This window comes from Microtus oregoni, unplaced genomic scaffold, assembly GCF_018167655.1.
Source record: "Microtus oregoni isolate MIOR12 unplaced genomic scaffold, Mior012 000053F_ref0000044, whole genome shotgun sequence".
Lineage (NCBI taxonomy): Eukaryota > Metazoa > Chordata > Mammalia > Rodentia > Cricetidae > Microtus > Microtus oregoni.
In genome coordinates this window covers 10,806,020-10,831,019 of record NW_024543829.1, presented here as the reverse complement: position 1 = coordinate 10,831,019, position 25,000 = coordinate 10,806,020, and the positions used below count along the sequence as shown (strand labels likewise).

Below are 25,000 nucleotides of genomic sequence, written 5' to 3'. Positions count from 1 at the left end.
GAACAAATCAGTCGGGCGGCGCAGCGGCGCCCTGACAGCTACGGCTGGAAGGGCACCGTCGGCCTGCGGGGAAAGTCAGGTCGCTGGGGACGTCTCCACCCGGCCGCAGCCGCGCTCCCCGGCCTTCCTCCGCTAGTCCTGGACGTGGGGGCCTCCCCGGTTCTAGGCCTGAGCCGTCGGCTGCGGGCGGGGCTAACGGTCGTCACCCGGGCGAGCGGGGAGGAGGGCGAGCGGCGCGGGCCCAGCGGGCGGAGGGCGAGCGCACCTGAGCCGCGCCGCCCACCTGGGGTCCCGAGCCCCCCCTGCCCCGCCCCGTGGACGCCGTCCCTCCCTCCCTCGGTCCAGCTGCCCGCCCGCTCCACCGTCGCCGCCCCGCCCAGCGCTCGCCCCTCCCAGCGTCGCTCCGTGCGCCCTTGCTGTACAAGGGGTCGTCCCTAGAAAGTTTCGTCTGACGTTCGGTGTCAGAGCAGCCTGCCAACCGAACTGCCTATGGATGGTAAAGGCAAGTAGTCACATCATTTGATTTGGGGGTGAGAGAGAGGCGGTGGTCCCAGGGAGTCCAGGCTGGCCTCGAACTTAACTTGCTAGGTAGCCAAGGCTGCCCCGGAATTCCTGATCCGCCTGCCTTCATCTCTCAAATGCTAGGATTACAGAGGTGCCCCACCAAATCCAGCAAGATTACAACACCCTCCCCTCCATTCTTTGCTTTTGTGTTTGTTTTTAGACAGTGTCAGGTGTAGTCCAGGTTGGACTTGAACCCGTGATCCTCCTCACTCTGCCCCCTCCTTTCGCTGGGATTATAGGCATGTGCTAATGACTTTTAAAAATAGTTTTTATATTTTCGTCCTTGTTTCTACAACAAACAAACATACATCTTGTAAACGGAAAAATAAATAAAAAATAAAAAACAGGTCGTGAGGCACACACTACCATCTCTACAGTCAGGAGGCAGAGACAGCAAGATTCCCAGAGAGACTGGCTCTATATTCATACCAAGTTTTAGGCCAGCCTGGGCTACAAAGCTACCAACCAAAAGTTATGAATCCATAAGAGAGACTGTGTTCAGTTTTCAGACATTCTACTTTGGGGATCAGAAACATCCAATGCCTAGTTTTCACTCACCGTTCCCTGAGTGCAGAAGGGAGGCCAGACACAGACCTGTCACCCAGGGTAGCTTCTAGCTGCTTTGCTTTGGGGACCTCTCTTCCTAGGTTCACACCCATGAAACATCCCACCTTGGTGCTTCACCATGCCCAGGGTAGTGGAGTTCTCACTCAGAGCCTCGGCTGCCACACCCCTCTTCTCTGAGGATGTTCTCTGCCTGGATGCCTCTTAGGTGTCGTAAAAATAGGTGTCGTATTTATAAACTTAAACTCAAGATGAATAGGCCACAGCTTGTTAATAAGGCTTGTGTGTCGAGCAGGCGAGACCCTCCCTCCCGAGGGCTCTGGGCAGGTGGTAACCATTGCCAAAGCTCAGGTGAGATTGGAGGGCTCAGCTGTTAAGAGCACTCGCTGCTCTGCCGAAGGACCCAGGTTGGCTCCCGGCACCCACGTTGTACTTGCTGCTGCCTGTAACTGCCGCTCCAGGGGATCCGACACCCTTTGCTGGCGTCACATGGCGTATACTCACACAGATACACATTTAAAGATGTTTAAAATCATTGTGCCTGTGGTAGTCACTCTTCGTGTTCGTGGTCTGTAAACAAAGATGCTGGGGTGTGGGCACTTGGGCTCTCTGATTAGCAGCTCTGCTCTCCCTTGCTGGCCGGATTGTGGCGAGCAAAAGGACTGGCAGTGAAACAGAGGGCTACGTAGGTCTGTGCCACACCAGGTGTTCTGAGCAGTCCGCGGATCCCTTGAGAAATCTTTGCAGCCCTCTCTACTAAAGCTCCAGCTTCTGCAGGGCAGCCTCGTGGTTCCAGTTGTTGCTGCACTTTTGCTATCCCAAGCCTGAGTGACCTCCCAGTGACCCTAAAATCATCCCATTCAGGACAGAGGAGTAGCGGCAAGCCCCCCAGAGACCCAGCAGAGACGCCTTTGAGCGGGTCTGAGAGGACAGCACTGTACTTGCAGTATACACCCCTCTTCTAAACGATATGAGCAGGCGGTTTGGTTTACTTGGGGAGTTGCCTAGGAAATGCCCTGCTTCAATGCCTCTCCTGCTCTTGCAATGCCAGCCCCAATAAAAGTCCTTTTACCTTTAATCCCAGGCAGAGGCAGGCGGATCTCTGTGAGTTCAAGGCCAGCCTGGTTTACAAGAGCTGGTTCCAGAACAGCCAGGGCTACAACGAGAAACCCTGTCTCAAAACAACAACAACAAAAAGTCCTTTTACTTGTTTCTATTTTATATTTATCTATTTTTAAAATTTTTAGATTGTGTGTGTATGCATGTGTGCATGCGTGTGACGGTCGTAGGAAAACCTGGCAGAGCCTTTCCTTTGCGTGTGTGGGTCCCAGGGACTGAACCCCGTTTGTTAGGCTTGGCAGTAAGCACTTTTACTGCTAAGCCTGAGTAATGCAGGCTGACGGGAAGTGGCATGAAGTAAGATCAGCTGCATAGCTCCCAAGGTGCAGAAATGAGGGAGGGGTGGGGATGTGGAGAGGATGAGAGCAGAGAGGCTGCGTGGACCCAGGACTGTAGAGTCAGAAAATAGAAGCCTCAGGCCCTGGTGGCTAAAGAGCTCCAGAGAGCTGACAGGATTTTAAGGCAAGTATCCCGAGAATGGGTTTCACTGGCCACCTGTCAGGAGCTAAGGAGACCAGACTTCCTAGTCCTCAGCACGAGTTGTAACATTTGTAGAGATGATTGATGGTCCTGGTACCCTTGGCTTTGTAAGGGCCAAAGGGCAAAGGGTGAGGCTCCACAAGGCTTGCAGGACAGCCAGAACTGGAGGGGGAGCACTTGCTGCTGCTGCTGCTGCTGAGGTCTGGGGAGAAAAATGCTGCAAAGGCCAACACTTGGCAGGCTGGTCTTTCCATCTGGGTAGAGCAAGAAGATCCAGCCACCCTCCTGGTAACAGTAGTACAGTACAGGACAGTACTGTAATGGGGTGGCCCAAAGTACCAACTAACTCCCCTCAAGGAGAGAGTGCAGGGCTAACTTGTTCGCACCATGAGGTAAGGTGGATTTTGATGGGTGGATAGCAACTAAAAGGCAGACAACAGGCAATTCCAAACTTAACATGCAAGAGCAGGAAGCTGCCAATCACTCATTACAGACTATCACAGAAGGTCCTTTCGTCTGGGGACTCTGGGGAATCTGAGCGACCTGACTGGCGTGTCAGCAAAGAATGAGCAGAAGTGAGGGTGGCGGCAAGGAGGCAACAGAGAGCTACTGTGTTGCTCTGGAAGACAGCTAGTTGGGGAGGGAACAACCTGGACCAACATGCTCAGTCAGCAGAATCGGCAGCATGGGGGACAAGGGAGTAGGCTGAGGGGGTAACAGAACTGCCTTCGGAGAGAGGTACCTGATGAACTTGTGACGCATGGCACTTGACTGATGCGCCCCACACTCCCACATACAGTCAATGGTACTCTCCCGTCTCTTCAAATGAGTCTTCGCTAGTCATGACACTCCTCCCCTCTGCAGCACTGACCCTGCATCTTCTTCTAAAAGTCAGTTATCTGGAGTGGGGGATGGAGCTCAGTTGGAGTGTTTGCGCATGCATGAAGCCCTGACTGAGCCCAACAGACACCAGTATAGTGGCAGCACAGCTGGAATCTCAGCATCTGGAAGGTGGAGGCAGGAGGACTGTAAATTCAAGGTCATCAGCTAGGTAGAGGTGAAGTCAGTTTAGGATACAGGAGTGCCCCCCCCCCAAAACAAATGCAATGATGTCATAGCTTGACTGTTATTGCCCCCATAAGCTCATCAAGAATGACACTATTAGGAGGTGTGGCCTTGTTGGAGGAGGTGTGGCCTTGTTGGAGGAAGTGTGTCACTGTGGAGGTGGTCTTGGAGGTCTCATATATGCTCAAGCCATACCCAGTGTCACAGTACACTTCCTGTTGCCCTCCCTTCCTATTGGACTCTTAGCTCCTTCTCCAGCACTATGTCACACCATGATGATAAGGGACGAATCCTCTGAACTGTAATCTACACCAGTTTTCTTTTATAAGCGTTGCTGTGATTGTGGTATTTCTTCACAACAGATACTCTAACTAGACAAACTTATCTGGCAGAGGAGATGTTACAGTCATGAAGATGGTTTCCCCAGGGGTGAGGCTTACACACTGCCTTCTAAGTGTGCGGATACCAGCGATTTCCTCAAACGTGGGAAACCCGACTGCCTAATTTACGGTAGCTGTGGATTTCGTTCATACTCTCCTTTGAAAAGAAAGGGTGTAATCTACTTATTAACTTCTCCACCCCAATCCAAACAAGGAAGAACTTTTGACTTATGGCTAAAAATATCCAAATAACCACTGGGTTGCCATTTTTCAAATTTAAAGACACTTATTTACTTATTTTTCGGGAGACATTTTATTACAAGTGAAGAAAAATGAACTCACCAGAACCAGGCATGGCGGCCCCTTTATTCCCCAGAACATGGGAGGTGGGGACAGAAGATTGGAAGTACAAGGTCATTCTTGCCTACGTAGCAAGCTGCTGGCCCTGTTATACCTTTATCTACCACACTCTTTTGCTTCTTTGCTTCCTTTTCTTGGCTCAGGTTCCCATGATAGAATTCTACTTACTTGTTTCCCACCAGATCTAATTTTCTTTTGGAGATTATTCAATAAAATGCCATGAGTTTATTCCCAATGACCTCAACATTCAAGCTACGCAGAAATTGCTATTATCAAGAATAAAAGAAATTCAGAGTTTCAAGGGGATGCTGTCTTGTTTCATCATAACACAAAGGGTTAAAGGCCTCAGGATGGCAGGGCAGCCACCTTCACTAGGAGAGAGTGAGCAGTGAATTCTGTTACTCAGTGAATGCTCAGTTAACGTCGTCTTGGTGGTGCACGCCTTTAATCCCAGCACTCGGGAGGCAGAGGCAGGCGGATATCTGTGAGTTCGAGGCCAGCCTGGTCTACAAGAGCTAGTGCCAGGACAGGCTCCAAAGCTACAGAGAAACCCTGTCTCGAAGAAGAAAAAAAAAAAAGAAAGAAAGAAAATGGGGTGGCCAGCATCTGTGGGGTGTGTTCCACAGTGGTGCCGACAGAGCGCTGGGTTGGGAAGTAGCACCAGTGTGAACTACTATGGATGTGTCTTGGGAGAGAACGTGTCTCTTTAGTTTTTAATAATTGACAACTGTTTTACTAAAGTTGCTTTCGCCAGCGTTATTTAATATAAATGACGGATGTAAAAGAACGGAATGAATGTAAATGACCCGAACTCAACATGTGTGTTTGACTGAATTAAACTTTTGATCTCTGAGAGCGCACAAACTCCCCACCTTTCTTCTTGTGTGAACAAACACAGGAGGGAGGATACTACTAGAAAAGCTAAAGCCACCGACGGGTGGGAGTAATTGATGGCGCTGCCTGTCTGAAAGCCTTTCCTTCGAAAAGGGAGGGAGATGACAGGAGCTGTGGTTTGCACAGAGGAGGCAAAGGCAGAGGACCGCGCGGGTTTCAGGCCAGCCTGAACACCATGCCTCGGACCTCCTCTTTCCCTATCTTTGCCCTCCCCAAAACAGAGTGGGAAAGAGGGGTGACAGGAGCCTAGGGGAGAGCTGGAAATTGAAGAACAAAACGGACAAAACAAAACCCAGCCGCACAGATACTGAACCGTTTGAAACCCGCAGTGCGGCAGCGTCTTGAACTCGTGAGAATTACCGGCGGGCTCGCCCGGTCGTGTTGACCCGAGCAATGGGCTCCTTTAGGATTCCACAGCGCCTGTCCAGGGCTCCGGCTCCACGGCCCTTGGAGAAGCACGCACCTGCGACTGCCGAGCAGCGGAAATGTTTCGTCTGCTGGGGAGAGAGGCAAACAAACCCACAGGAATCAAACAGGAGCGAAACACGACAACCTGGCTCAGAATACCGGCGCACGGCACTGCGATCAGGGGGCGGGGCTCCAGCGCGTCATAAGGCAGCGCCGAAGCTGGAGAGACGGCGCCGGAAGTTGCCGAGACGACGCGGGTTGTGACTGCTTCCGAGGACCCGGGAAAGGTTTTGCATGCACAGAGCTTGTTTGAGCTGCCGAGGTAAGAGACCGTCGGCTGAGATTTGGGAAGTGGATCGGGGGGGGGGGGGGGGGGGGGGGGCAAAAGCTGGAGAGACGCTTGGTCTTAGAAAGTTCCGGGGTGGCCGGGAGAGGAGGCTCGCGCCTGCCGCCTGAGCGTTGGGAAGCAGAGGCAGAGAAATGCCGCCTTCCACCGACACCTTGAGCTACAGAGGGGAGATTCTCTCAGAGACCAGATACGTCAATAAATGGTTAATGAGAAGATCCCCGGTGGAGTTAGTGTTGGCAGAGGCGTTGGTGGAGTCGCTGCTCCCAGCTCAGGTCTGAATCGTTTGGCTTCTCAGTAGTGGGGTGATGTTGGGCTCACAGACCTGTGCTTAGCCTCAGTTTGTCCGCGTGTTAAGAGTATACCGTTTAGGATCTTGGAGAGTGTAGTAAACACTCATAATGTGTGTAATGTTGTTGAGAGGGTGTCTCAGCCTTCAGACCCAGCCCACAGTTTGTGGGGCAAGAACAAATAAAGGATTACGATTTACCCCTCCTGAATACTGGGGTTTGATCCTCGAGCCTCTGCATTCCGGGCAGACATTCTACTCATGAGTTTTTCTCTTCATCCCGGGAATCAGAAACTTGTTTAGCTTCTGGGAAAACGGGACCAGGTTGATTCTGTGTAAAGGCTCCTTTAATTCAGTCTTTAACTCTGATTTCAGGCACTAACAATGGATACCCAGAAAGATGTCCAACCCCCAAAGCAGCAGCCGATGATATATATTTGTGGAGGTAAGAGTAATGTTTAAGTAAGATGTTTTACTTAGAGTTTCCTTACTGAGTACTGATGTTTAAATTAAAGTGGAGCTAGCACTGTAGCCGGGCGGTGGCACACGCCTTTAATCCCAGCACTTGGAGGCAGAGGCAGGCGGATCGATGTGAGTTCACCTGCAGCGCTTCTGCAATCGTTAATGTAAAAATCCCTCATTATGATTTCGTCTTTTCCCATGATGGGGAAACAAATGACCCGAGATAGTGGTCGCTCATGGACTCTGAACTGACATCCGGGGAACCTGCATAGGACCGAATGAGGCCCTCTTAATGTGGGCGACAGTAATGGAGCTTGGGCAGTTTGTGGGGCGCTGGCCATGAAACCAGTATTTATTCCCATTGCGAGATCTGGCTTTTTGGAGCCCATTCTTTATGGAGGAATGCCTTGCTCAGCCTAGCTACAGGGAGGAGGGCCTTGGTCCTGCCTCAAGTGATGTGGCAGACTTTGTTGACTCCTCATGGAAGGCCTGGCCCTCCCGGAGGAATGGATGGGGAGTGGGGTGGGAGGAGAGGAGGGAGAGGGAACTGGGATTCATATGTAAAATAAAAAGGGGGTGCTGGAGATGTGGCTCAGAGGTTAAGAGTACTGACTACTCTTCCGGAGGTCCTGGGTTCAATTCCCAGCAACCACATGATGGCTCACAACCTTCTGTAATGAGAACACTGTCTACGTAATCAATCAATCAATCAGTCTTTTTAAAAAATGTTTAAAAAATTACATTAAATTTAAAAAAAAATTGTCTTTTCATCAGGAAAGGGCACACCGCTGACAACTCCTTTCTCTCCTTGATCTGTTCAGTCACAGACATGCAGACGGCTGCTTCAGTGCTTTGACTTGCTCCTGGTGACATCTGTGGTTATATTTGCTTCCCTGTAGTGTTTCTCTTTCAGACATTGAATAAACGTGTTTTATTTCCTAGAGTGTCACACCGAAAATGAAATAAAGTCCAGAGATCCAATCAGATGCAGAGAATGTGGATACAGAATAATGTACAAGAAAAGGACTAAAAGATGTATCCTTTTGACTATGCTTGCTAAATGTAAAGAGGAAATAATACTATTTGGGTTGATAAAGACTAAATTCTGACAGAAGTAGTAATAATTTGGATTATTTTTTTAAGAGCATGGGTTTAAAAAGGATGAGAGAGAACTGAAAACATGGGGGGCTTCAAAGGAGGTGTATCAATTGATTATTTTAATAGGGCTTATTTTTCCCCAAACTTAGGGGGCAGAGACAGGCAGAACTTTTTGAGTTCCAGGTCAGCTAGAGCTACTTGGTGAGCCCAGTCTCAAATAATCCAATAAGGTTTAGAGAGATGGGTCAGCAGGTAAGAGCATTGGCTGCTCTTCCAAAGGGTCTGGTTCTGTTTCCACCACCAACAAGATTGCTGTGACTATCTGTATCTCCGTTTCCAGGGGTCTGATCCCTTTCTCTGACCTCCACCTGTACAAGGGACCCAAACAGTGCACACATATGCATGCATACAAAAGCGCTCATATGCATAAAGTAAGCGTAAATAAATGTGTTTTTAAAAACCCAATGAATAACTGTAGTTTTTTTTTTATTTTTTAAAGTAAACATGATTAGCATTTTCATGTGCCATTCATTATGGGCTCTAAGTAACTCAAAAGCTTGAATATATAAATATTCTTATTTGTTTGTTTTTAGAAATAGTCATTCTTGATTGTCAGTTTATGGGTGATCTGAAGTCTGGAAGAAGTTGATAACCTAGTGGAAGACGGTGAGGCCTACAGTAGTCCAATATTGAAAGAAAATTATTTCATTGTAGCTGGCACAGACTCTTAAAAGTCACCTCGAGGGCGTCAGTGTTTTTAGTTATCTTCTGTGTCGTGGAACATGAACTAATGGAAATGGAAGTGCTGTTCTTTATTTTTTAGGTACTCGCTGGTGGCTATAGTGAAGTTCATTCTTTTTTTTTTTTTTTTTTTTTGATTTTTCGAGACAGGGTTTCTCTGTGGCTTTGGAGCCTGTCCTGGAACTCGCTCTGTAGACCAGGCTGGTCTCGAACTCACAGAGATCCGCCTGCCTCTGCCTCCCGAGTGCTGGGATTAAAGGCGTGCGCCACCACCGCCCGGCGTGAAGTTCATTCTTTTGTTTATTTTATATTAAATAGAAGCTTGGTGCAGAGGTGGTGACTTGGAAGCCTTAGTATTGCATAATTTTAAGTACTGTTTAAAATCCTTAATTCAGTTCAACAGTGGTGGTTTTCGATGCTCGGTGAAAACGTGAAATTCAGGAGTGTCTTCGTTCAAACATTTGCCCCACTGATGCTTCTCTGTGTAGCTTTACGACTACAATTGTGTACCTATGGTTTCACTTTAGAAATGTGATTGTATTCTAATACTTGTATAAAGGAAGTTTTGGTTTAGCATATGACTTTTAATTTATTGTGCCTATAATCTCTCACACAATGAAGATTAAAGTTGCTTCCCCAAACCTCACTTTCATTCAGTCTTGTTAAAGAGTCAAGCTTCAGGCCATCGAGCTGCTGCTTCCACCTACCCAGGGGACTTGAGTTCAGGCCCTGGAGCCTACATGGTGGGAAGAAGGCCAACTTCTAAAACTTGTCTGCCCTCTGACCTCCACATGCACACTAGGACTTGAGCATCTGTGTATGTGCACACACAGAGAGAAAGTAAATAAAATACAGGTAAAACTTCTACCCAGACCTGAGCATGTGTGTATGTGCTTACACAGAAAAGAATAAAATGCCTTAGGAAAATCCTAAGTGCAGTCTTTTAGAACCATTTTCTAAGGGTCTGAGAAATAAGCGCCTTGGAAACCACTCTGCTTTGTTTGCAGCCATCCAGAGCACCACTGTGCTTGCCGTCTGGAAAAAGTCAAAATTAATATGAAACATAGGATAAAAGAGGTGGCTGGGCCAGAGCGCTGACTCAGGAGTTGAGAGCACTTGTGTTTGCAGAGGCCCCAGCTCTGTTCTCAGCATCCATGTTTATCTCCCCACAGCCGTAACTCCAGTCCAGGGCATCAGACACTGCCGTCTGGGTATCTCACACCCTACAAAGACCCATGCATACACTCTGAAATCATGCTTTTGAGAGCTCTTCTCACATACACAGGTACACATAGCCCTCAGACCACGAAAGAGATTCTCGGAGGTGGGGGCAGGAGGATTTAGCAGGAGTTTAAGGTCGTCTTTGACTACATAGCTGGTTTGAGGCCTACGAGACTGCTAGCGCAGAGGGCCCCACCGCAGAGTTCTGTATCCAGCCATCATTATTCTACTTTGTGTCTCACTAAATTGGCTGGGCTTGTCGCCTGGTCTTGACCTTGCAATCCTGCCTCAGTCTCCCGCATAGCTGAGAATACAGGTCTACACCATCCGGCCCAGCTTTACATACTTTTGCTGTGTAAGTTCAGTAAGTAGAATGGCCTTTGGTATCCATCTTTGGACCCAAGTGTCCAGAACACCCTCATGAGCTGGCTGTGTGACCCTGATCAGGCCTTCCTTTACACCTTTGTTGATCAGTTGTAGGACTTACTCTATGAGGACTGGTACTTTCTCACTTGCCCACCGTGTTTTTTCAGATTGTTTTGACCGTTTTCAATACAGCATAGATTGTACACAGTCAAAGAAAGCATTAAATGGCCAGACGGTGGTGGCACACGCCTTTAATCCCAGCATTAAAGGCAGAGGCAGCATTAAATGCAGAGGCAGGCGGATCTCTGTGAGTTTGAGCCCAGCCTGGTCTACAAGAGCTAGTTCCAGGACAGTCTCCAAAACCACAGAGAAACCCTGTCTCGAAAAACCAAAAAAAAAAAAAAAAAAAAAAAGCATTAAATGTAGAAAGAAAATGACAAAGCCCACGGAATGAGAGCCATTCATTCTCCAGGTTGTTACGGTTTCTTTCTCCGCTGGAAATCAATGGCATGGAAGTTCAGGTGGTTGCTTGAGACTCGCATCATGGCCGGAAGGAGGTGTGACGTCTTTGCGACACATGGAGCTATGATGCTATTTCCACAACAAACTTGGAGAAGCCGCCCAAGGATTACCCTAACGCTTGAGTCTTCATCTATAAACATGCTGTGTAAATGTAAGAGCTTGAGCGTTGTTCTTTATCGTTCACTCTTCATGCCCCTGCCCCAGACTTGTCTGTCCTTAAACACAAAGAGGAGGAGAATGTATGGAATTCTGGTACCGGCTGGGTATATGCCAGCTGCTTCCTTCATCTGTTTTAACGAGTCTGAAATGTATTTAAAATGGAAGTAAATTTCTCCAAAAACGGTATCTCGTGTTTCGTTCATTTGAATTGCTTATGCCTAATCATATTTGTATCTCCAGCACACAGTGGGGTGGGTGCATGTGGGCTGCATGAGAAAAGGGAAATTTGCTTTTCATTTATTCTTGTTGAAAGGACAGTAGGTAAATAAACCTGGGGTGCAACGCCCAGTCTGGAATTTTAGTCTAGGTTTACAGTTACGTATAGGAGTAGACACCACTTAGCAGGAGTAAAACAGAGCATTTTAACTCACTATGAAACACTAAACCGAAGGAGGGCCCTGGTGAGGGCAGAAGCTGGCCAATCAGCAGGTGGACAGCCGGGATAGCCAATGGCCGGCGGAGGGCTTAGCCTCCGCCCAGCTTCGTTGAGCACCTGCCCCCACTCCGTGGCTAGCTGGGCGGAGGGTGAGACACAGGTAAGCATCCTCGGGGCGGGGCGGGCGCGAAGCGGGGACCACACAGGCACGCTCGCAGGGCTAGAGCGTGCTGTCGGATGAACGTCCTTTCCGGTCTGGGAAGGATTGGAACTTTTCAGACTCTGCAGTTCGCACGGTGGTGGAAGTTGGGGCCGAGTCGCCACACTGGAGTCCCTGGGACAGCCAACTGCTTCAGCCCTGGAGACCACAGCCCAAGCCTAGGGAACGACTCCCGACACAGACGCTTGCAGGTTGGCTTTAGAACGAGCTCCCGGGCTCCCCAGACGGTTCCCACTCCCAAGCCGGGAGCCTGTGGGTCCTGGAAACCGTTGCCATGGCTGAGGGACGCCAGTTCCCATTTCTGGAGCAGAGGGCGCCCAGCCGCCTAGGTGGAAGAAGCTGGGTTTTCCCGTTACTGGGGTTACCACGAAACGCTGCAGCTTGCACACAGGAGTTATTACTAATGCGCTGATTAGGAAATATGGGAAGTGTTTGTGGAGCGGGATGATAGAGAATAAATCAAATCCAGCCAAGACCAAGCATTAGATTGCAAAGAAGTATGGGGGAAATGCATAAACCACCCTTTGGGAGTTGAGGATTAAAGTTGAGTTATATAATAGATATACAGAATCTCGTGGAACTCAGCCTGGCTATGTTAGTTATGTAGCTGAGGGTGATCTTGAACTCCTGGCCCTCCCAAGTGGGCCACTCCCACTACGCCACTCCCAGCTAACATGCAATAATCTTTCTTTTGATTTTTCGAGACAGGTTTCTCTGTGTAACAGCGTTGGCTGTCTGGAACTAGCTCTATAGACCAGGCTGGCCTCGAACTCACAGAGAATCGCCTACCTCTGCCTCCTGAGAGCCGGATTAAAGGTGTGCGCCACCACCGCCTGGCTGAAAAAATCACATTTTTATTTGCCACAGGTTTAAGGATTCTACACACATACAAAAAAAAAAAAAAAGGAAAGAAAAGAAAGAGAAAAAGCTATTTCAGCAGAACTTGAAGAAGCTTGTGAATCTTGATAGTTGGCTTCTTATTGCACCGCGTGAACTAAACTGTTGCCACAGAAGTTTGTTATTTGAGCTGTCTGCGCTGGTTAGTTGTTGTTTTGTTTGCTTGTTTTTGTCAACTTGGCAAAAACTGGGGTCATCTTCAAAGAGAGAATTGGAATTAGGAATTGCCTTCATCAGATTGGCAAGTCTGTGGGATATTTTCTTGATTACTGATTGACGTTGGAGGGCCTAACCCACTGTGCTCCTGGGAGGTCTAGGAAAGGTTGCTGAACTGGAGCCGTGGGGGCAAGCCAGCAAGCGGCCCTCCTCCATGGCCCCTGCTCTAGTTCCTGCCTCAGGTCCTGGCACGAGTTCCTGTCCTAACTCATCCTTAGTGAGGAACTGTAAGCTTTAAAATGAAATAAATTCCTTTCCTTCCCAACTTGCTTTTGGCAAGCTGCTTTAACTCCCCCCCATCTATGTTAGTGTAAAGTTATTATGACAGACATATTTTGTAAATTTGAAAGTTTTTCAAATATTGAATGCCATTTATTTATTTACTCTGAGACAGGGTAGCCTTGGCAGGCCTAGAACTCCTAGAGACCCACCTGTTCCCAATGCTGCTGGGGTTAAAGGCACGTGCCACCACACCTGGCCCTGCCTTATTTTTTTCTTAGATTTTTAAGCTTGAGAAAAGCACTGAATAAGTTTTATTTTTAAAGTAAACTGTTATCTTATGAATGTAGATGTCTTGCCTGCATGTATGTTTGCGTCACACAGAGGCCAGACAAGAGCTCCAGGTCATTCAGAAGGAGTTGCTGTGAGCCTGGTGTAGGTGTTGGGAATCAAAACCAGGTCCTCTGCTCTTAGCCACTGGCCCAGCTCTCCAGCCGCACACAAAGTTTAAAATCTGTGACTATCACATGTCAAGCTCTTAAAACATGTGACTTTGTTGCTGGAGGCTCTGTCGATTGTCTGTGCGGTAGGGGTCAAGGAGCCCTTGCTTTACGTCGGTGACAGCTTCATTTCATGCCAGGAACATAGCTCTAGTTCATCAAGAAAGTCTTCGGATTTAATTTTTTAAAGATTTATTTACTTATTATATATGAAGTATCAGATTTAATTTTTTTAATAAAGCGTAGTTGATGCACCAAAACCCCCCTCTGCCATTCTGTTCCGGCCTTGTTTAAGGGGAAGGCTGAGATGGCACGCTCCTGAGGGATAACTGTTCTCAGAGAGGGCTTCAAAACACCTCCACCCCTTTTCCTCCAGGAGCACCCGGCGATCCCTACTACCCAAATTGAGCTAATCATTATACATACATCAGTTTTCTTCTACTGTGTTTCAGCCATGACGGCTAAGGATTGCCCGTCATTGTGGGGCTTCGGAACAACAAAGACATTCAAAATCCCTGTCGAGCATCTGGATTTCAAGTATATTGAACAGTGTTCAGATGTGAAACACCTGGAAAAAATTCTTTGTGTGTTGAGGTAAGCATTTAAAAATTAATTTCATGCTTCAACATGGCAGTTTTAATTATGCTGTTGCCTTCTGTTGTGAAGTATTAGAGACTTTTCAAATATTGAAGTTAGTACATTGGTTTTAGACTGTGGTTCTGGACTGTTCTGGCCACATGGACTTCTACATGGGACGTAGGCTGATTTGGATCCAAGGGGGTACTCTTGCGTCCTCTCCATTGTCCAAGAAGTAAAGCAGCGACAAGTGCAGCTGCTGGGGAAGGCGTGAGGACACAGGGCTGCCTGGTCACAGGGAAGACGGGGGGAGACTGAAACAGGAAGTTACCAGAGCCCCACGGTGCTGTTGTCAACTTCATGCATGTATCCCAGGTGTGGCAGTTAAAAAATGCAGGCTTAGGGGCCTCATTCCCAGCCAGTCTACGCCTGAAGCCTGAGAAGGAAAAGGTGCTGTTAATGATGCAGTCGATTGTTATGTGGGTTCAGAATCTGTGTCAAGAACCACCACCCCGTGGGCTGCCAACCAAACCCTGTTTGGGTTTCCTGCAAGATTTGATTTGGGGAACATTGTGGATCATGAGCCCCCTGCCTTGCCAGGACATAGTTGCAATGCCTGGCTCTTTACTAGTCCTTGCTTTTATTTTCTCTGACCCTCTTCCCTTCAAAAAACAGATTTATTTATTTTTATCTTGTATGTACATCTGCACGGCATGTACGCCAACACCCAAGGAGGCCAGAGAGGGGCGAGGACTTCACTAGCTTTCTAGGGAAGTGTTGCGGGAGGTCCTCCCACTCCTCCAGCCTATCACCGCTGAGGTACCAGCCCATTGGGGCGTGGTTTCTCTCCCTTTAAAAAAGCGGCCACTTCCCTCTCCTCTCTCTCTTCACTGCCGGCGGGCTACTAGACTCCTTTCCTGGTTGCATAGAGGGCTGTTGCCTGGGACAGTGATCTGTAAGTTTTTTCCCCTTTAAATAAATACCACCCTAATAATCATAACCCCGAATTGGTGTGGCATTGTTTGTGACTTACGCCTTCATTTTGGCACCCAACGTTTGGTTTCAGAACCTCTCATTTCCCCGCTCGCAGCCGCGAGTTCGGCTTGGCGGCCGCAAGTTCGGCTTGGCGGGAGCCCTCCCTTCCTCAGCCGCCAGTGGCCTTGGCCTCCCCACGTGGATTTAAACTCCACAGGCCCGCATAGTCTCTGCCCGCATGGTTTGCTCTTTTCTGAGTCATTTTTAAATCTCCCTTGCAAGTACAGCTCTTAAGTGGCACGAACCAGAGCACGCGGTTGCTGAAAACTGCAACCCCTCAGGGTGACTCTGTCACGTGGAGGCATAAGCGGCTTCCAGATTGCTCTTCTCTACCCCTGGATTCTGGGTTTCTGGTTCCGTCTCAGGAATTGATTTAATTACATTTACTTTGTTGAGAAACTTGCATTTTCCAGTTTTTAACATCTACTAAGGCACTGAAACAGGACCATGTTTTCACCGCGACTCTGCAACAGCGCCACCTGCTGGATAATAGGTAATATGGCAGTTTTCGTTTCTAACGCAAATTTTACTGCTTTGTTTTCACTAATACAATGGATTAGTAAACTTATATTTACTAAAACAATGAATTACATCATACAAGGTTTATATGATTATGGGGATACCTTAATTTGCTTGTTACTAGGCCTCAGTTTTCTTTTCCATATTCTATCATTAAGGAAGAATATGGCACTCCTAAAAACGATAGAATCTTTACAAACTAATAATGAACAGAAGAATATGGCACTCCTAAGAATGATAGAATCTTTACGAACTAATAATGAACAACTAATTGACAGGATTAAAATTATTGAAAATCAGAGGTTATCTGAACAAGTGGATACTATGACAGACAAAATTGACTCCATATCCAAGGGTATTAGAAAGTTACCTGAAAGGGTTCAGGCTGTTGAATTTGACCTTCAGACTTTATCACAAAGTTTTGATAAGGTAACAGACAGAATGTACCTCCAAGATGGGAATCTACATGATATACAAGAAAAGTTTAAGGAGGACATGTTATCTTTGAAGGAAAAAATTGAAGCTTTGGAATCACAGGTGCAGAATGGGGACCAAAAAATTGATACCTCAGTGAAATCACTGGAAATATATACAGGTCAGGAGATTCAGGATTTAAGAGAGACAATGATAAAAAGATTTGAAAAGATTGGGGAAATTATTGCAGCTGGTGAACAGAGTAAGGAGGCACAAGGACAGGATACAATGCCTCCACCAGCTATTAGAACTGGCTTACCCAGGGTTCTAGCGACATACCCTATACTTAATTCTGAAAAAGCATCAACTTCTAAAGGCTCAAAGGGAGTCAGAGAAGCTAGATGGACGCCAATAGCAATGAATGATCTGAAAGAAATTAAGCAAGCTGTTGTTAATTTTGGCTTGCACAATGCATATGTAAAGGAAATGATAAGGACTTGGGCTTCTAATGCTAGAGCTACTCCCCATGATTTCCATCAGTTAGTGTCTGCAGTTTTAGATAATGGACCTTCCTTGATGTTTGGAATTTATTTCAGAGAAGAACCCAAACATATGGAACAGCAAGGAAGAGCAAAAGGTATTGAGGTTTCCCAAGATCAAATTCTTGGTGCAGGAGAATATGCTGATCCACAGGTCCAAGCTCTTTATGACGATGAAGTACTGTGTCTATGTCACCAAGCAGCTTTAAATGCTTGGAATAGGATACAAGATCCAGCAAAAAGGGTTGAATCATATACCAGAATTAGGCAGGGACAGAGAGAACCCTTTATTGACTTTTTGCAAAGATTAATTAAGGCTCTGGACATAGGGGTAACAGACCCAGAAGCTAGACGAATACTTCTTGAATCTCTAGCTTTTGAGAATGCAAACATAGAATGCAAAAAGATAATTGGGCCTTTAAAGTCTAGATCAGCACCTATGGATGAATGGATTCAGCATACGATGAATGTTGAGACGTTTAGCTATAATGATGAATCTTGGGTAGGAGAAGCGATTTCCAAAGCAATGAGGAGACATCAAACTGCCAGGTGTTTTAATTGTGGTAAATTAGGACATTTGCAAAGGGATTGCAGGCAAAGAATTTCTAGGAATAATATCTCTTCTGGGAATGACAAAAATAGGAGACCTCGGCCTTCAGGTATATGTAGGAGATGCGGTAAAGGCAGGCATTGGTCCAACGAATGTAGGTCAACAACAGACAGACGGGGCAATCTGATATCATCGGGAAACTCCTTGGGGGGCCTCTCGCAGGCCCCCAAGCCAACAGTGGCCCAGTCATTCCCAGTCACAGTGGAGAACGTGCCTCACCAAGAAAATTAAAAGCTCCAATTTCTGCTGTAAAAAGTAATACTGGTCTAAATGAAGAATTACGTGTGGAGGATGAGTCAAAAAACCCAATAGGACAGAGTAAACGTATATTTTGGCAGACTTCTATTAATGATCAAAGACCAAAGCTAAGAGTCTGTATAAATGGCACTTTTATTGAAGGCTTATTAGACACAGGTGCGGATGTAAGTATCATTACCCCAGAATCTTGGCATCCGAATTGGCCTCTTCAAGAGGTAGATGTTCAGTTCCTGGGAATTGGAACCCTATCTCGTGTAAAACAAAGCACAAGATGGGTTGAATGCATAGGGCCCGAAGGGCAAATAGGAAGACTAAGGCCATATATAGTCAATATTGCCATAAATTTATGGGGCCGTGACCTGCTACAGCAATGGGATACCCAGATTAACATTCCTGTATTTCCAGGAACTCATAATTCTGGGAAGGATATGATGAGGTATTATGGAAAAAGGTCACCAGCCATTCAGGCTGTACAAGAACATACAGCAAATACCAAACCTTTAGAGGTACCAACAGCCCTACCTTTAAAATGGCTAACTGAGAAGCCAATATGGATCAAACAGTGGCCTCTAGCTGAAGATAAACTACAGGCATTGGAACAGCTGGTGCAAGAGCAACTAGATGCTCACCATATTGAAGAATCAACCAGCCCTTGGAATTCTCCTGTGTTTGTTGTAAAAAAGAAATCTGGTAAATGGAGAATGGTGACAGATCTAAGAGCTGTCAACAAAGTAATTCAGCCTATGGGCCCACTACAATCTGGAATTCCTTTGCCTTCTCTGTTACCAAAAGGATGGCCTCTTATAGTTATTGATTTGAAAGATTGTTTTTTCACTATACCGTTACAAGAAAAGGATAGAGAAAAATTTGCCTTCACAGTGCCTACTTATAATAATTCTCAGCCTAATAGGAGATATCAATGGACTGTCCTCCCACAGGGTATGCTCAATAGTCCTACACTGTGCCAATATTTTGTAAGTAAGCCATTGGAAATAATTCGTAAACAATTCCCCAAGTCCATCATTTATCATTACATGGATGACATCTTGTTATCTGATTCAAATAAAGATACTTTAGAAAGGATGTTTGAAGAAGTAAAGAAAGTCTTGCCTAGGTGGGGATTACAAATTGCCCCTGAAAAGATTCAAAGAGGAAATTCTATTAATTACCTAGGTTACAGAATAGGGTTAGAGAAAATTAAAACGCAAAAGGCACAAATTAGGAGAGACCGGTTAAAGACTCTTAATGACTTCCAAAGATTGTTAGGAGACATTTCCAGTCTACGACCAGCTGTTGGGATAACACCTGATCTAATAGTTCATTTAAACAAAACCTTAGATGGTGATAAAGATTTGAATAGTCCAAGAGAACTGACAGCTGAAGCAGTAAAGGAACTGACAATGATTGAGGAAAAATTACAGGAGGCACATGTGGATAGGGTGAACCCAAATCTTAGCTGCATCCTAGTCATATTGCCTTCCAGAATTTCTCCTACAGGGATTCTAATGCAGAGGGAAGATATTATTTTAGAGTGGATATTTATACCTAATAAACCAAGTAAAAAATTAAAAACTTATGTGGAAAAAGTCTCTGAATTAATTATAAAAGGTAAGCTGAGACTTCGTCAACTAGCAGGTATAGACCCAGCAGAAATTATAGTGCCTTTTACTACTGAAGAAATAAAAAAGTTATGGGAAGACAATGAACCGTGGCAAAGAGCTTGTGCTAACTTTTTGGGAGAAATTAATAGCAACTATCCCAAAAGTGATAGACTTAATCTCATAAAAAGAACTTCTTAGATTCTTCCTAGAATTGTACGTGATGCTCCAATAACTGGAGCCCATACGTTCTATACTGATGCAAATAAATCAGGGAAAGCAGGTTACAAGTCAGATGAATTGAGTAAGGTGGAACAAAGCCCTTATAATTCTGTCCAGAAGGCAGAATTATATGCCATTCTTATGGTGCTAAGGGATTTTAAAGAACCTCTTAATATAGTTACAGATTCACAATATGCAGAAAGAGTTATCTTGCATATTGAAACTGCTGAATTTATACCAGATGACACAGAGTTGACTTCATTGTTTATCCAGGTACAAGACATAATCAGGAACAGGCTTTGTCCGATGTACATAACACACATCCGGTCCCATACAGGTCTGCCTGGTCCTCTAGCCCAAGGCAATGCTGAGATTGATCAATTATTGATTGGAAGTGTGTTGCAGGCCTCGGAATTTCATAAGAAGCATCATGTCAACAGTAAAGGCCTAAAGAAAGAATTTTCCATTACTTGGCAACAAGCTAAGGACATTATAAAGAGATGTCCTACTTGTTCTTTCTATAATCAAACACCGTTGCCTGCAGGGAGTAACCCAAAGGGTACTAAGAGAAATGAAATCTGGCAGATGGATGTGTTCCACTTTATGGAATTTGGTAAATTAAAATATGTACACCACACCATAGACACGTATTCAGGTTTTCAATGGGCTACTGCCCTGAGCTCAGAAAAGGCGGATTCAGTAATCACACATTTATTGGAAGTTATGGCCATCATGGGTATACCTGCACAAATAAAGACAGATAATGGTCCAGCATATGTATCTAAGAAAATGAAACGCTTTTTTGATTATTGTAATATAAAACACATTACAGGTATACCAAATAATCCTACAGGTCAGACAGTTATAGAAAGATCAAATCATACTATAAAGGATATGCTGAACAAACAGAAAGGGACCGAAAATACCCCCAGAAATAGATTACATAATGCTTTATTAACCTTGAATTTTCTTAACGCTAATGAGAAAGGAACGACAGCAGCAGAAAGACATTGGATAATGGAAAAGTCTGCTGAACTAAATCAACCGATTTATTTCAAAGATGTGCTGACCTCTCAGTGGAAGCCAGGAGATGTGCTACGTTGGGGAAGGGGTTTTGCTCTTGTTTCCACAGGAGAAGAAAAATTGTGGATACCATCAAAATTAATAAAGTTTCGATTTGAAGAGGAGAAACCTCTTGGAAAGGAGAAATGACAACTCATCCACAACGATGATATTCATACAGGTGGCAAGAAAAACATATAGACTGGGGGCAGGGTTCTGTTCTTATCTCCACAGGAAAACACTCATCTTTGAGAAATTCAAGGGACCCTGGATGTTTGGATACTGACAGATGGAAAAATACCTGCCCAATAGGAAATATCAAGACAACTGAATGGGTTGTGTAAGTAATATTAAACCATATTTCTAAATTTATAAAGCTGGTTTTGAAGTTGGACTCTGGCTCAGTCCCTCTCCAATTCCAAGCCTGTTAGTAAGAGAAAGACCCAGAGTTTCTGGAGTTTCTGTCTCATGTCAAGAGCCATGATATGGGACAGAAAGAAATATGAGTTTAGAAAACATCTTTGCTTTTCTTCATATCTATCATACTTTTCATTGAATATATCTTTCATGTCTTTCATTGAATATATATATATATATGTCTATATATGTCTATATGATTAATGTTTAAGTTTTTCATAATGAACAATGAGTTTTTCCTGAAGTGACATTTGAAGTTTCCAGGAAGAAGACGGGGCCCCATAACAACAACTCCACCTGGTTGATATGACGTCATGATACTGATAGCGCTACTACAAGACCTGCTTTTGGTACCAGCTGCACAAGACAGTTCCAACTTGGTTAGCTGAAATGGAGCACATCTTATACAACATTTTGGCCAGACCTGCACAAAATACTCAGAGACTATTGGCAATTTTAAAAGACATTGATCTTGAAATTTAACCATCATTTTACTTTCACAGGATCCCCCAGAAAGAACGTCGCCCCCATGACAGCTGGAAGTAATTCTAGAGGACGACGTCCCCTCTCCCAGTAAAGTTTGCCCTTGGGTTTAGGGACATCATTTAGGGGTTGATTATAATTAGTATACAATTGAGGGTTGGGGGAGGAATTTTATACGCTCAGGGATCATTTTGAAAAAAAAAAGAGAGGGATGATGGGATAATAGATTTGTAATTGTGAGTTACTGTTTTTAGACAAATACATTGGTATAGATTCTTGTATATTGATACAAAGTTAAATTATATTGACTATTGTATGCATGCATGTTTCTACCTCTGTTTAAAACATTTTTTATGTATTGACATATATTGTATTGATATATATATATATAGTATATATTTACCATATTGCAGTGTACATTTCTACCTCTGATTAAGATACTTATATAATGATTGTGTATTGATATATATTTACCTACTGCAATGTATATTTGTACATTGTTTATATTTGGAGGTCATTGTCCTCATTTGTTTCACAGTCGTTTATTGTCTTAGTCTTTAAGTTAGATAGATATTGAGAATTATATAGACTAATAGTCATCTAAGTTTGTCATTTATAATAGACTAATCAGGTTCTTTAGATATATAGAGATTATACTCAGTATAGATAGATAATCTTCAACTTCTTCAAAGAGCTGTAGAAAATGGCCTTTAATCTAACTCAGAGTTTTGTGGTAGTGAGACACAATTGCTCCTGGCAACACCACTCTATTCCCGAGAGAATGTTGAGCACCAAAGACACTCCACCTGGAGCTTTTCTTTTTGGCAGAACTGGCCTTTGGGCAAAGAAATGCCCATACCTCAACCACTGACAGAGATACAGAGCATGCATCAATGGATAAAACAGGGCTGTCATATCCTGCCAAGACAGGGTAAGATAGTTTTGAAAAGTTGCTTGCCTTTGAAAATGGTATGTCAGTTATGTTAGGCCTTAGCCAATGTTGGTTGCTTCAACGCTGCTAACATGATTTTGGGTGATTGCCCAGGTAGCCAGTTGTCTCTGTGATTTGTTGCATGTTTTGGAAGTTGTTTTACTGAACTTCCTAATTACCCAGGTAACATTATTTCCCTTCTCAGATCTTTGATGGGGTTGAAGACTATATAAATGTAGTTACGTTCTCTCATGACTTGGCCAAGTTATTTATTATACAAGACCTAAGCTAGTTAGAATAGGATATTTGTACTTATTGTATATAATTTCATAGTAGGTTTAGAACTCTCTTATTTAAACAAAAGGGGGAGGTGTTGCGGGAGGTCCTCCCACTCCTCCAGCCTATCACCGCTGAGGTACCAGCCCATTGGGGTGTGGTTTCTCTCCCTTTAAAAAAGTGGCCACTTCCCTCTCCTCTCTCTCTTCACTTCCTGCTCCGCCGCCGACAGTGGCTAGACTCCTTTCCTGGTTGCGTAGAGGGCTGTTGCCTGGGACAGTGATCTGTAAGTTTTTTCCCCTTTAAATAAATACCACCCTAATAATCATAACCCCGAATTGGTATGGCATTGTTTGTGACTTACGCCTTCAGGGAAGAAACTCTTGTTTCTTGAGTGGTTCATTTTAGGGGTGTTTTGTCCAAGTCATTTCTCTGCCATTTTCTCCTCATACATTGAAAAAAGTGACAAGGGCTGGGGATGTGTTAGATGCTTGTCTAGTATTCATGAGGCTCTGGGTTTGATTCACATCAGGGGAATTTGGTGTCAAATGCTTGCAATTCCAGCACTAGGAGTGTGAGCCCAGAAGGATTAGAAATTCATGATCATTCTCAACCACACAGTAAGTTATAAATCAGCCTGGGATATATGAGACCCTGACTCAAACTGAGATTTTATTTTTAAACAGAAACTCCTTGGAAAGGAAGCCTATATTATCTCTCAGCTTTTCTCTAGTATTGAATTTCCAATGCTTTGAAATTGCTTTGTGCATACAATGAACATATATGTTAAGTAGGATTCAACTTTAAATGTATTATTTTATGCCTGTGGGTGGCGTGCCTGCACATATGTCTATGCACTGTGTGCTTACAGCGGCCACAGAGGTCAGAAGAGGGTGGAGGGTATCCGCTAACCTGGACCGGGAGTGTCGGAAGTTGTGAGATGCCGTGGAGGAATCAAACTTGGGTCCTCTGGAAGAGCAGCCAGAGCTCTTAACTGCCAAGCCATCTCTCCAGCCCCTATGATGTAGGCTGTTTCTGTGGCATCCTCACTACTGGGTATGCCGTCGATTCGCTGATATGAGGGCCAATGTCAGCCTTGCACAGCCATTGAGATCAAAGAACCCGGGGGTCCCGGGAAACCCAGTCTGCCAGCCAAGAGTCTAGAGGAACTCTAAATAAGGTGCTAACCTAAGATTCTAACTACTTTCTAAGGTCGGGCGAAGAAGGCTACTACCCTGAACTCACAGAATTTTGTGAGAAGCGCCTCACCTGCTTGGCTCCCAAGAGTCGAGCTCTGAGGAAAGATAAGCCTGCAGCGACAGCGGCCAGCTTCACAGCTGAGGAATGGGAAAGAATCGACAGTGACATAAAGGTAGAGTGAGGACCGGTTTGGGGCAGTTTGTGTATCCCTGAAATCCTAGCCTTCTTGCTGGTCAGTGAATGGCTTTTAGAAGAGACTACTTAGAAAGTAGTGGCAACTTCTTAATTCTAGTCAAACATTGTGAGTTTGTGTGTATGAATTTAATCTAAATTTCTGTATCGGGTCCAACCACAATCCAGTCATCATCCATATCTTTTTTTTTTTTTTAAGATTTACTTATTTATTATGTATACAGTGTTCTGCCTGCCTGTACACTTGCAGGTCAGAAGAGGGCACAAGATCTCATTGTAGGTGGTTGTGAGCCACCATGTGGTTGCTGGGAATTGAACTCAGGACCTCCTGAAGAGCAGCCAGTGCTTTTAATCTCTGAGCCATCTCTCCAGCCCCTCCATATCTTTATACAAAGATACTTGGGGCTGGAAGTGGTGGCGCCACCTATAATCCTGGCACTTGGGAGGCAGAGGACCAGAAAGAGCTCAATCCTGGTCATGTAGTGAGTTGGAAGTTGATCTTGAACGCACAAGATTGTCACAAACAACAAAAGCAGAAGGCAAAAAACCTTGATGTTTGGCTGTGATTTTTGTCATTGTTGTTGGTGGTGATTTTTTTTTTACTTTCTTGATTTCCCCTGGATAAATTATAAGGATTCAAGTTATCTGAGCAAAGAATTTAAACATGCTTTTGTTTTAGGCTTTCTTGAGAGCGAGTCCCAAGTCTGGGTTGAGGGTGGCTCTGAGCTCCTAATCTTCCAGCTTCTGCTTTGTAAGAGCAGGGACCACAGGCTCCTGTCACCACACCAGGTTCCCGTTGTCTTGATGGTAGTGTTTCTGTGGCAAACCTTGAAATCAGGTGGACAGTCCTTGGTTCTGCTGTCTTAGTTTGGGTTACCCTGGCCGTGATGAAGCACACAGCCAAATCAACCCAGGGAGGAAAGGGTTGTTTGGCTTACACTTCCATATCACAGTTCATCATAGAAGAATTCAGGACAGGAACCCAAGGCAGGAGCTGAGCTCAGGCCATAGAGGGTGCTGCTTGATGGCTTGGTCCTTATGGCCTTTTCAGCCTCCTTTCTTACAGCACCCAGCTGGAGTGGCCCTCACCCACCTGTCACTAATTAAGAAGATGCTCTACAGTCCTGCCTAGGGCCCAGTCT

General features: G+C 45.2%; 2 protein-coding genes and 1 non-coding gene across 4 annotated transcripts in view; all 3 read left to right on the top strand.

The window, feature by feature from the left end:
- Positions 1 to 4,169: 4,169 nt before the first annotated feature.
- On the top strand, positions 4,170 to 4,325 carry LOC121437720. The gene has a single exon (XR_005973003.1). It is a non-coding gene; the product is annotated as a U1 spliceosomal RNA (small nuclear RNA).
- Positions 4,326 to 6,047: 1,722 nt separating this feature from the next.
- Polr2k (RNA polymerase II, I and III subunit K) lies at positions 6,048 to 9,411 on the top strand. The gene is made up of 4 exons (XM_041637625.1): positions 6,048 to 6,156; positions 6,845 to 6,914; positions 7,874 to 7,966; positions 9,174 to 9,411. Exons 2-4 carry the CDS (start codon positions 6,854 to 6,856, stop codon positions 9,194 to 9,196), a joined length of 177 nt encoding a protein of 58 aa, XP_041493559.1. The 5' UTR covers positions 6,048 to 6,156; positions 6,845 to 6,853; the 3' UTR covers positions 9,197 to 9,411.
- A 3,193-nt stretch (positions 9,412 to 12,604) lies between these two features.
- Positions 12,605 to 25,000, top strand: part of Spag1 (sperm associated antigen 1) — a 56,942-nt gene continuing 44,546 nt past the window's right edge. For both annotated transcript variants that reach the window (XM_041637435.1, XM_041637434.1), the window contains exons 1-3: positions 12,605 to 12,733; positions 13,979 to 14,120; positions 23,679 to 23,838. In XM_041637435.1, the coding sequence (XP_041493369.1) occupies positions 13,981 to 14,120; positions 23,679 to 23,838 (300 nt within the window). In that variant the 5' untranslated portion in view covers positions 12,605 to 12,733; positions 13,979 to 13,980. The remainder of the gene's footprint in view (positions 12,734 to 13,978; positions 14,121 to 23,678; positions 23,839 to 25,000) is intronic.

Coding starts and splice junctions, on each gene's coding strand:
- Polr2k (XM_041637625.1), top strand. CDS start 6,854: ATGGATACCCAGAAAGATGTCCAACCCCCAAAGCAGCAGCCGATGATA. Junction 6,915..7,873: donor GATGATATATATTTGTGGAG/GTAAGAGTAATG, acceptor TTTATTTCCTAG/AGTGTCACACCGAAAATGAA. Junction 7,967..9,173: donor CAAGAAAAGGACTAAAAGAT/GTATCCTTTTGA, acceptor TCAGTTCAACAG/TGGTGGTTTTCGATGCTCGG.